Raw genomic sequence first — 12,648 nt, 5'->3', positions numbered from 1 at the left:
TCATATATACAGATTGGTCATTTATAAACCACTATATACATAAAGATGACTTGTCTTGACTTTTAAAACAAAGCAAAAGTGGCTGTGATGACTTAATGACTTCTTTCCAGTCTTCAGTCCCTCGTGTTCTTGCTCAGACGTGGACAGGCTTTGATCTCTATTGTGGCGGCTTGAGTTCCTGTCAGGATGGGATTGGACTTCAAGCTTCATGTCAAGTCTTGAGCTTGAGCCCTCCACCAAGGACAGCAAGCATGTTATTTCCTGTCCAATACAAAGATTCTATAAGCAAGTCAACTCATGAATGTTTTTTTTTTTCTTTCGTTAAAGCTGATTTACACAACAGAATTGAATTCTTGCAATTGCATCACTGATTCTGTTATTTTCCTGTTTATTACCATGAAGCCGCTTTGAAACAACACAAAGCACAATATAAATGAAGGTGACTTGACTAAAAAGAACAAATGAACATTACAATGAACAAAAATTTGAAAACCTCACTACAAATAATCCAGAATTGAAGACAAATGCTAATAATCCTACTCTGTCTGTTACACTTCTTCACACCTGAAATCACTGATCGAGTGAATCTCCTGAAGTTCTCCATTCTACAGTAGATCATTTCTAATCCATCTATGTTGTAAGATCTGCTCTACAGTCGGGCGTTTAGTTGGATCCAGGGTTAGGCACTGGCTAATCAGATCACTGCATTCTGTACACATTTTATTATGGAGAGAGCTGGTTAGTCATGACCATGTGACACTAATGTTGCCATCTATGAAAACAGCATCTGAAACATGATTAATATAAGGTAAAGTGTTCTTTATCTTTACTTTAAAGGTGAAATATGTATTTTCTGTTGCACTAGTGGCACATTGCGAAATTACAAAATAGAGCATATTTTAAAAAACTTAGCAAACGTCCCTTGCGTGCATCACCTCTTCCCCAGCTCAAACATCACAAACGCAGCTCTAAATGGTTCGTGTGAAGGCATGTTTCAGGTCCAACATATTAGGACTCCTTTTAGCTGTGTTGCATATGTCTTCATGAACTTGTCTTTCTGAACAGATGCATGATGATGCTGTATGGTATTAAAGGGGCATTCGGCAACTCTAGCTATTTCTTCGCTGATTTTCACTTTTGTTGTCGCATGTTTTCTCAACAAGCTCCCCCTACAGCTGTGAGGCGTATATTTCACAACAATGTCGTAAAAAAACTCACTTGCTCCTCCCCCTCTCTACCGCTGCTCATGTGCATGTGTTACAGCCCATTCTCATCCCTAGGCGTCATGAAACTGACGCCTTGGGAATCATTTTGACCATGCTTCAATATTCGACGCTTTAGGCACCCTTTAGCGTCAGTTACATGACGCGATCCTAGGGCGTCATCTTACTGACGCTTTACCTTTAACGTCAGTTAGATGACGCTATCTAATCCTAACCCTACCCCAGACCTAAACCTACCCGCGTCATCTAACTGACGCTAAAGGGTGCCTAAAGCGTCGAATATTGAAGCATGGTCAAAATTGTCATTTTAGTGACGCCTTGGGGTGAGAATGCGTTGTGTGTTATTATCGGATCCGGCCAACTTTATCGTGTGGAGCTATGTCTACCGAAGTGGGTAATACATCATACACATTGAGGGCGGCTTGTGTGTTTATGTCGAATTGCCGTAAAGCAGTTTGTGTTTCTCTCTCGTTCTCGCTTCTCACGAGACGACCTATTTACAGCTTACCATGACTTTAGTCCCCATGTTGCAAGGTTGGTTTTCTGCCTAGGAACGTTGGGGGAAGTGGGGAAAGTCACCATTCTCACCAGAACAGGTTATTAAACCATCCAAATGATTTCTAAACGGTTTTATTAAGTTGAAATAGTTGCCGAATGCCCCTTTAAAGCATCCTTTGTAGCGCTTAGTATAACAAAGATCTGTTCACTTTGACGAGTTCATGACCTATTTAATCTTCAAAAGTATAAATGCAGTGAACTTTGGCTTTCACTTCTGTGACTAAAGCTACATTTCTTTTCCCATGGCTCCGCCTGCTACAGTAGCCACGCCGCAAATTCTCACTATACGTTTAACGTATATATAAAAAAATGTACTTCACCTTTAACTGTTTCTGTACTGAGCCTTCGCTTTATGTGTGTGTTTATCAATCTTATCAATATTATTCACTCACCGTTGGATAAGTTGGTGTTCTGAAATGTAACTTTGGCTTCTTTGATTTCTGTTGGATTGTGAAAAGGAGGACATGCGTTCACCATCTCATACAGCAACACTCCTAGAGCCCAGACATTTGCTGGAACGGCGTGAAAACGAGGTTCTGTGAAGACTTCAGGTGGGCAGTAATCCAGTATTCCTGTAAGCAAGACATTTGTGCATTGTTGATAATTTTTTTCAAAGCATCAAATAATCAGTAAGTCATTACATCCAGGTTTCCACACTCCCAAAATGCTCACCAATGTAAATGTCGCTGTCATAGCCATCACTACTAATTAGCTGACCAGAGCCAAAGTCTATCAGCTTGAGCTCTAACGTGTCTTTCTTCAACAGGAAATTGTGCGCATGAACATCATTATGAAAAACGTCATGCTCAATGCAGTGTTGCACTGCCAGCACAGCCTGTCGCATGATGACCCGTGCTGTTGTTTCGTCCAGTTGAGGATTACGAATGATGAAGTCGAGTAAACTCTCGCAGGGTTCGGGATACTCCATTATCATGGTGAATTTTCGAGGGTGTTCAAACCAATCATGTAGTTGTATGGCGTATGGGCTTATGGGTTCTTGCCTCATCATTAGCAGCAGAGCCACTTCTGTAATGAGAGGTTCAGGATGCCCAGGCTGGAGAAAAGAAGAAGACAGAAGGTTAGCTGGGTAAAATTCTGAAGAAAACATCATTTTTAAATGTTTCCTTCTTTGATTTTGGTAGATACGATCAACAGAGCCTTTCCAGGCATATTTATCTATAAGATTTACACCTAATGTAATGTTTCCTACAGGTGTATTAACTGCAGTAATCAGCACTTAAACAACTAAATACACATTCATCTTTTGGCCAACTTACAATCTCAAGATAAAGATCGTTGCAAGTCTTGCGCATCCGCTTGATGGCAACCTGCAAAAATGAAAAAAGAAACAGTATTCAATAAGAGTAAGAGCATTCAAGCGCCTGACCTTGCACATAACATTTATGATTTGAGCATCTAAGTATTAAACTAAGTGTATTAAATATGTTTTGAAGTTTGCAAGAGCAAAATGTTTATACAATTCAGCAAAATTGCTTTACCTTTTTGCCATCAAATTTGCGTGTTCCCTCGAACACTCTTCCGAATCCTCCTGATCCAATCATCTCTCCCGCGTTATAGAGAGACTCAAAGGAGTCTGAAAAACAAGCAGAAAAAATATGAGAAATACATGAGCTTGCTAGATCCTTTGTTTTATATAAAAAACAATATTAATATTATCTGAAATAAAGCCTCAAGATATCTTTAGTGGAAAACAAGATGATAATATTGTTTAAAACAATGTTTGAAAAATAATGACTCAGATTTACCATGATTTGGCTCGACACCGGAGTGATCTGGATCAGAATCAGGCTCTGAGTCCAGATCTAGTGGAGGAACAAAAGGCTCCACAACATCCACAGCTTTACTGTCAGAACAGCTGCCGAACGAACTCTTAATAGACGTCCATATACTCTTCAAGAAAGAAGACATTTTTTCCATCTTCTTACATTTTGAAGCTTTTTCTGAAAAAAAGAGGGAAAAAATTAAAACACTTAAACAAAAATTTGAAACATCTCTGACCTCACATTTAACAATTATATAACTTCCATTTTACTGTTTAATTCTTATTTTTAATGTGACAAATCCAAAGTAATGCAAATATTTCCAGTCTATTCGCCTGAGGATGCCCTGTTTCTGCTTAATACCTGCATAAATGTCCCTTAGGGGTGACCAAAAGTTTATTTCACATTATTAAGTAATAATAGTCGTTTTCTAACTAATTATAATAATTATTTTGTTTGATCTTTTATTTAAAAAAAGGAGAGCATACATTTCCAGGCCTCATTTGCCACAGTTCTGCCAATAGCAAAGGTCATATGAGCCATTTTTTTAAATGACCTTTCATGTAGTGTGTAACATAGCTCTAAGTGAATGAAAACATCCCGCAAAGTTTTAAAACTGAAAGTGCACCGTATATAAAGTTATTTTCTTTCAAAAGTGAGAATCGAATTTGAGTCAATTAAATTAATCGTTTTTCAAACGAGTCATAAGCCGTTTCCGCTGTGACGTCAAGACGAAACATTAGCATATTTGATGCATGTAAACTTTAGGAGACTCCAAAGAAACATTAGGAAAAATTAAAATAGCATAATAGGGGCACTTTAAAATATTTCACATTTATTTATATTAAATATAATATATTTACATTGATTTTATTAATGTCTTATTAAAGACAATCAACTCTGTACATGAACACTGGCCACAACAATTTTGTGTGCATTTTACCGTTCAAGCACAATAAGTCTTGAAACAGAGCTCTATTCGGGATCGGATCGTATATGCGGTCTGAGTAGTGTCTTACTGTGCGCGTGTTTCGGGTGTGTGTCAGAGTGTGAGTGAGTTCATGGCTTATTGCGCTTCCCAGCTAACATAAATACATTCTGAGAACATTTTGTCCAACTAAAATATTTCAGAAAAAAAATTTCTGAAAATTTAGCACAGCAACGGTAACCTTAACTTGCCAAAAAAATATAAGCAGTCATCATACTGCCCATCATTATTTCAGTCTCACCTGTCGAGCTCTTGTTCACAGGTGAATCCTCAATGACACCCTGAGCAGTCGGGACATTAGAAGTCTTCATTGGCTCGATGGGAACTTGACCAGGCAGAGGACACATCAACTCTTGGAAGATGTCGGATCTAGACAAACTCCTGTTGAGGCTGTCGGAGCTGGACAAACTCCTGTTGAGGCTGTCGGATCTGGACAAACTCTTGTTTCCGCCACTGCCCTGTTCATGTTGGCTCTCAGATCTGTTGTTACTGCTCCTCTTCTCGATGATGTACGTGCCTCTGCTGCTAAAGCTCGACAACCCACATAACCACCTCTCCACATTCCCGACGGAGCGGGGTAAAGATGGTGTGGACATGATGCCCAGTGAAGAATTCACAAATCTGGAGACTGTGTGAAGACTCTGAAAACACTCTGTGGTCTAATCACTGTTTGACACTATAAAGCTGCACAACGTGTTTAGTCTGTACACTGTGTTTCAGTATCTGCAAACCGGCACCAGATGTAGACTCTGTCTCTGACACAAAACTCACTCTGTAACGCGAAACTCCTGCCATAAACACTCAGAGAGATTCTGCAAGAGCGCACAGGTATACAGAAGGCTATTATTGTGACGTCACAGAACACTATGATGTCATAGTACTCGGGTCTTGATGCATGACTCAGGAGTCTCGAGGTGCATTTTTCAAACAGTAAAAGAACTGAAGATCTTCAGTACTTGCTGAAGAAAGCACGACTTGGACACATACTTTGTAGTGTCATCTCGCTTTAAACAAATGAAGTTTGAGGAAAAATATCACATTTTACAGTTTTTTCTTGATTGCTACTAACACACTATAACTGATTCAGTTGACCCGATTTCCCAAACCATTCAATCATTTATGGAAAACAAAGACACTTTTCTCAAAACGTTTAAAACACATTTCACCTCTCACATAATCCAATTTTCTTGATGTTTTCAACAAAAATCTACACAAAAATGCCCTCATTTTGCACAGGTTTAACCATGTTCTCCTTCAGAAAACACAAGTAGCCTACACAATATAATCAAGTGTCACGCATTGATTGTGACAGTCACTCATTTCGGTCTTTTTTGTCACGCACTCCCGCCACGCATTGTATTTTTAACGCGGAAAAACTGTTTATAATATATTTAATATGCCGCAGCGCCCAAAATTACTACACAATAGCCAATCAGAAAATTGCACTATTGTATCTGGGCAAGATTTAACGCAACAACCAATGAAAAAAAAGCATATCCTGGAATTGTTCACGTGATTCTGCTACAACATCTTCCGAAAGGTTCGTTCACCCACAGAGAGGAAACCACTGGAGCTCTGCCTGAAGTCATGATCTCGTTACAACAAATTCACAACTTGTTTGACACAAACAATGACAACTTGACAGCTGTTAGAGAATGTTTCCCAGATAATTAGCATCAGTTTTTCGTGAGTGTCTGTAACTTAGCCAACAGTTTTACAGCCTGCACTGACAACACCTGCTCAGAACAAGTGGTCTAGGCCTAACTGTTAGTTATACAGTATTTTCGTTATCACACAATGACTGACATATTGTCACATTATAAACATCTCTCTCCAAATAGGCTTAATAATTTCATTAACACTAAATTAATTCAAGTGTACTGCATAGTCGATGTTAGGTCACTTTTAAAATCATGTCATATTTTATAATTATATCATGCCCATGGATGCATTAATCATTGCATCTTTCTTTTAAAGATGTCAGGTAAAAAGCAATTGTGATTATTAATTACGATGAAAGGAAAATATTTGAGTAATAGAGGCCCCTGGTTCATTTTTCAAAGGAAACTGGCTTGAACCAATTTGGGAAGCTATCAAAGATGGCCTTGGTTTTACTGCTTTCACATTCTAATGCTGATGCCGAGAGGGTATTTTCGATGGTCGGTTTGAACAAAACCTCAACACGAAACAGCTTGTCTCTGGACGGGACATTGTCCTCAATCATGACCCTGAAAATAGCTGGGCTTGAGCCGAACTGTTTCAATTGGGAGCCAACACCACAAATGATAAAGGAGTCCAAAAAGGCCACAAACACTTCAAATAAACAACACCAGTCATAATCTCTCTCTCTCTCTCTCTCTCTCTCTCTCTCTCTCTCTCTCTCTCTCTCTCTCTCACACACACACACACACACACACACACACACAAACACACACGGAAATTGAATAAATACTTTGTATTTGGTTGAATTGCCAGTGCCATGTGTCAAATCTATTCTTCTGCAAGTCTGAGCAATTATTAACAACAACAACAAAAATAACTAATAATAATATTATTAATGAAACACCCCCAAAACATGAGAGCCCTGAAACTCAAGTGTCACTGTGAACTCAAATAGCACATATTTACCCATGTGAAAACATTAACTAGCAGAACTGATGACACAACAATCAGAAGCGCAAGATAATATAATTAAGTTCACAGGTGATTATGTGCTTTGGAATATGAATTGTGGTGGGAGTCAAAGAGGAAGAGGAGAGGAAAAGAAAAATGAAGGGGACGGGGTCAAAGGACATTTGCTCCTGATGAAATACAAAGCATTATAGTTGGCCATGTTCTTGAGCAGGAATGACCATGAGGGAAGTTTGTCTACAGGCTCATCTACAGGGTTTTTATCCTAACACATACTGTACATTATAATAATAGCACACGGCAGCACTTCAGATGGGAGAACTTTCACTATTTGTATCACACTCAAACTGATTTGTAGTACTTCTCACATTTCATATTTTTGCAGAACTGAAAGACAACTGCCTAGGGCAGGGAGAGAAATTATTTTGTCAGAAGACTAAGAAACGATACTCGGTTACTAACGTAACCTCGGTTCTCTCTAGAGAGGGAACGAGTATTGCGTAAGTTTAGCTTACGCTACGGGAAAGATTCATCTTCTCGAGATATTGAAGCCAAAAAATTATCCTTAATTTTGTATTCATTGTCAACGCAGTGCAGCAGCTAGCAGACCTCGAGCAGGCCATCTCGCGTGCTCATTGGTTGCCCTGTGGGCATCTGCTGCAGCCTACCAGTGAGCCCGGCGTGACGTCACGCCCAATGAAGGGCGCCCGCGCCTTAATAGCGTCACAGCCCGCCAGAATGGGCGTGGCTTAGCGTATAAACATAGGGGCTGTAGGCTGACTTCCCTGGTTTTTCGTCGACTGAAGCGAAGTCGCTCGTGGCGCGAGCACGGCCGGTTACGCAATACTCGTTCCCTCTCTAGAGAGAACCGAGGTTATGTTAGTACCCGAGTATCGTTCTCTTACGAGAGGTTCTCTCGTATTGCGTAAGTTTAGCTTACGCTACGGGAACACTTTGTCAATGCCGTGCGCGCCAAGCATCTACCATGAGACCCCGAACTTTCAGGGGAACCCCATAAGTGTAAAAACAAGGTTGCCAGCCACGCGGGCCATCACTTGCACATAAGCACACATAGGGAATACAGAGCGGCGCGCCTGTCTGTATAGGCACATGGCACATACCCTACTAGTGCAGCTCAACCAGGAGAGCTGAGTCACGTGAGAGTGATCTGAGCAGGAAGATCTGGGCAGAATACACCTCTCCTTCACACTGACAACAGTTTAGCCTGCAAGGCAGGAACTTTTAGGTTATAAAACCTGACAAAGGTAGACGGGGAGCTCCAGCCCACCGCTACACATATGTCATGGATAGAAATCCCACTGGATGAATGGAGGATGGAGCAGGCTTCACTCAATAATTACACTTAAATTTTAAGAGTGCTGGCCTAATCAGTAGAGTTCATATATAGAAAAAAGAGGCCGCACTTTGCATAGACAGTTTATTTTACACAAACGCGTTTCGGCGTGTGCCTTCTTCAGTGTGCAAAGAATCATACTTTACCCAATCTTATATACCCACACCAGTTGACACCCATAATCACATCAACCAATAATTTTAAAATGATGCACATGTTACCAATGTTTCAATGAGTCCATTAATGAAAGACAAAGACACATATTTGATACAGCATAATACTCGTAATATGTTTACAGGAAACAGCTTAAAGACAGGTCCTCATTCATTCCATTGGGGATACATGTGTTTAAATTAAAAATGTACCAAGCCTCCCTTTGAAGGAGGCAGTTCTCATGGTCTCCCCCTCTTGAAAGCCGACCGACACACTCCAGACCCATAAATTTGAGCATATTGGCATTATGTCCCTCAGAGTTAAAATGTCTTGCGACCGATGATTTCTCATCATTCTTTCTAATAGCACACTTATGCTCAAAAATTCGGGTCTTCAGTTGTCGCTTCGTTTTGCCCACATAAAAGAGCCCACAGGGACACGTCAATAAATAAACAATTAAGGTGGAAAGACATGTGATTCTGCCCTTAACTTTATAAGTTCTGCCTGTTTTTGGATGTGTCAACATATTGTCTGTCAGCATAAAATTACATGCCGCACAGTTCAAGCACTTAAAATTACCGTGAGGAATTTTGAAGGGGAAAGACGACTGGGGATGCGCAGGAAGGTGCGAGCGCACTAATCGATCTCTCAGGCTAGGTGCTCGTTTATAGCAAGTACGCGGTAGATCTTGGAACGTGTGTCCTATGTGAGGGTCGCTACTTAGAATGTGCCAATGACGTTGTACGATGTTCTTTAAACTCTTTTTGCGTGCGTTGTCTTTTGACGCAAATAGGTCGACTTCCGCTCTGTCGAATAGGCGCCACAGCTTCTGGACCGTTTGGGGGTGCAGGGACCATTCCCCTGGGGGAACATTGTCCCTAGACAGTTTGTCTGGGCCGTCTTTCAAATGGCACATGCGCCGCCCTCAGCGAGCGCAGGTGCATCTGAGACCAAATAAGGAGGCGTTCCGTCAGATTGCAGAGATTTCTGGATCTGACACCGGCCTGACGGTTTACATAGGATACTACAGACATGTTGTCCGAGCGGACAAGAACAATTTGGTCCTGTATGAACGGGAGGAAGCGCTTCAGCGCGTTCTCGACCGCTATCATCTCCAGACAGTTTATGTGAAAACACTTCTCTTGGTCTGACCACTGGCCGAAGACCGGTCTGCCCCTCGAACAGCGCGCCCCAACCCGAGTTGGACACGTCTGTCGAAATGACTTTCCGATAAGAGATGGTTCATAAGAGCGTTCAACCAGCGTTGGAGCGGGCGCATGCGCAGTAGGCCCAGCTGAAGCACCGCTGCAGCTGATGCCATACAGCCCAGCATCCTTTGAAATGTTTTCAAAGGGAGAAAGCTGCCCTTCTGGAAAGATGCGGCTAGGTGGCGAACACGTCGCGCGCGCTGTGTCGATAAACGAGCCGTCATGGTCACCGAGTCCAGTTCTATTCCTAAAAAGGAAAATGACTGGCTGGGCAGTAATGAGCTCTTGGTCCAGTTGACCGTGAGACCCAAGCTTTCCAGGTGACTGAGAAGCACTGTTCTGTGAGACAGCAGTTCTGTCTCTGACTGTGCCAATATCAGCCAATCGTCCAGATAGTTCATTATTCGCAGCCCCTGACGTCTCAGGGGGGCGAGCGCCGCGTCCATGCACTTCGTAAATGTACGGTGTGCTAGGGATAGGCCGAACGGCAGGACGGTGTATTGATATACCTGACCGTCGAAGGCGAATCTCAACAATTGCCTGTGACGGGGTATTATCTGAATCTGAAAATAGGCATCCCTCAGATCTAGAGAAATAACCCAGTCCCTCGGGAGAAAGTGCGCGAGGATTTTCCTGGTCGCACTCATTTTGAACGGTCTTTTCGCAAGCACTTTGTTCAAATGTCTCAGATCTAGGATAGGTCTGAAGGCTCCATCCTTCTTGGGTACGAGAAAATATCGGCTGTAAAAGCCTGACTCGCTCAGAGAAGGCGGTACCTTTTCTATCGGCCCTTTGCACAGCAGCTTTGCTATTTCTGCGTGAAGTAGGTGTGCTACTTCCGCATTCACTATCGTCGCGGTCTGGGCTTGAAAGCGCGGGGGACGGCGAATGAATTGAAGTGTATAGCCCTGCTTTATTGTGCTCAGCACCCATTCTGAAATCCGTGGGATAGTTCCCACGCAGCTATGTGAGCCGCTAAGGGGCGAATGGCCTCCGGGTTCAGATCGCCGCCATTTGCAGGCTTGTGAAACTGAACCGGAGCCGAAAGCGCGGCGCGCGCGCTCTCGGTTCTGGGCAATGGCTGCTCGCTGAAAACCGAAACCGGCTGATTTGTGTGAGATATCCAAATCATAAGAGATGGGGAACATTCTTTTGTCAGTTTTTTGACGCGCGAGCAGCGCTCCGGGCGGAAAAGCTTCCTGTAAGCGTGAGCGCGGGCACACGACTTACAAGTGTATTTGATGCCCTGATCATAATGGATGGGGAGCGTTTTATTAATGCCCTGCTTTTTATGATAACACTTAAACGCGCGGGCAGAGCCCAGGGGGGAGGTTAGTGTTAGCAAGCGTGAACGCACTCTGGCGGGCACGAGACTTACATTCATAACCTGCTTTCTTTTGTGAAACTGACCCGTAGCCGAAAGCGCGGCGCGCAGGCTCTCGGTTCTGGGCAATGGCTGCTCGCTGAAAGCCGAAACCGGCTGATTTATGTGAGATGTCCCAATCATAAGGGATGGGGAACATTCTTTTTCACTTTTTGACGCGCAAGTAGCGCTCTGGGCGGAAAAGCTTCCTGTAAGCGTGAGCGCGTGTGCGGGGGCACTAGACTTACAGTGTATTTGACGCCCCGATCAATGGATGGGGAGCGTGTTATTAATGCCCTGCGTTTTTTTTAGATAACATTTAAACGCGCGGGTGGAGCCCGGGGGAGGTCTGTGTTAGCAAGCGTGAACGCACTTTGGCGGGCACGAGACTTACATACATAACCTGCTTTCTTGATCGTGTAACAGAGCAGGCAGATAGTGGGCACAGACCTGTGGACACATTTCTTACATTCAACACTCGAGCGGCTTTTCTGCGCTTTATGAGTGTGCTCTGCGAGATTCGGAGTGCTTATGTGTAGGGGTGAACACTGGGGCGTGGGCACTTTCACTACATTTACAACACCGACGGCATGAGCCGGACCAGACATTATACTCTTTTTGAGATTTTTCTGGGTCGCCGTGAAGACGGCGTTTGTTTGCAGGCGAGAGAGTAAACAAACCGGCTCGTTGACTGCTAATGGAACCACTGCAGTAGCCTGTTTGAAGGGGACTGACAGGGAAATAAACTTTGACGGCGGTCCGGCCGCAGCGGGACACGCGCGTCAGTTCGGAGGCGATGTGTCTGTTAGTAAGCGTGAGCGCTCGTGAGCGAGCACGTAACTTACATTCTTAACCTGACATTATACTCACTTGAGATTTCTCTGGGTCGCCGCGAGAACGGCGGAAGTGTGCAGGCGAGCGGGTTGCATTACCGGCTCGTTGGCTGCCAAATACACCGCTGCAGTAGCCTTATCTAAGGGGACTGACAGTGCGAGACATTTCGACGGCGGCGCGCAAGCCCGTCCGGGTCAAGCAGAGAGCTCGAGAGGGCTCTGCATGACGCGCGAACGGGGACGCGAGGGCGGGGTATATCTCTTGTAACGTAAAAGGGAGCTAGCCGCGTGCTCGTTGGTCGAGCAGAACTGGGAACAGTGTTTGTACGAGGGCGCGTGCACAAGTAGTGGGCAGGGGACCTACATGTAACACAGATGATGCCCGTCCGGGTCATGCTGAGAGCTCGAGAGGGCTCTGCATGACGCGCGAACGGGGACACGAGGGCGGGGTAGCTCTCTTGTAACGTAAAGAGAGCTAGCCACGTGCTCGTGGCGTGTCCCTCGGCCTCATCCTCAGATGCGACGGCAGTGAGGCTCGTGAGCGGCAGCTGCGCGT

The 12,648-nt window shown here is 43.7% G+C and overlaps 1 protein-coding gene across 1 annotated transcript; it reads right to left on the bottom strand.

Moving 5' to 3' along the window:
- Nucleotides 1-55: 55 nt before the first annotated feature.
- LOC143753703 (serine/threonine-protein kinase pim-2-like) lies at nt 56-5,146 on the bottom strand. Its single transcript, XM_077246362.1, has 7 exons — nt 4,792-5,146; nt 3,548-3,742; nt 3,281-3,375; nt 3,059-3,109; nt 2,454-2,835; nt 2,174-2,353; nt 56-261 (listed from the first exon to the last, which is right to left on the bottom strand). The coding sequence occupies exons 1-7, from the start codon at nt 5,144-5,146 to the stop codon at nt 212-214; spliced, it is 1,308 nt and encodes a 435-aa protein (XP_077102477.1). The 3' UTR covers nt 56-211.
- Between the last annotated feature and the right edge of the window lie 7,502 nt (nt 5,147-12,648).

The sequence above is a fragment of the Siphateles boraxobius genome, unplaced genomic scaffold (genome assembly GCF_051911475.1).
Source record: "Siphateles boraxobius isolate OS27281-9 unplaced genomic scaffold, OSU_SipBor_1 104, whole genome shotgun sequence".
In the NCBI taxonomy this organism is placed as follows: Eukaryota; Metazoa; Chordata; class Actinopteri; order Cypriniformes; family Leuciscidae; genus Siphateles; species Siphateles boraxobius.
The sequence above is the reverse complement of the archived record's forward strand: the minus strand, read 5'-3'. Positions and strand labels throughout refer to the sequence as shown.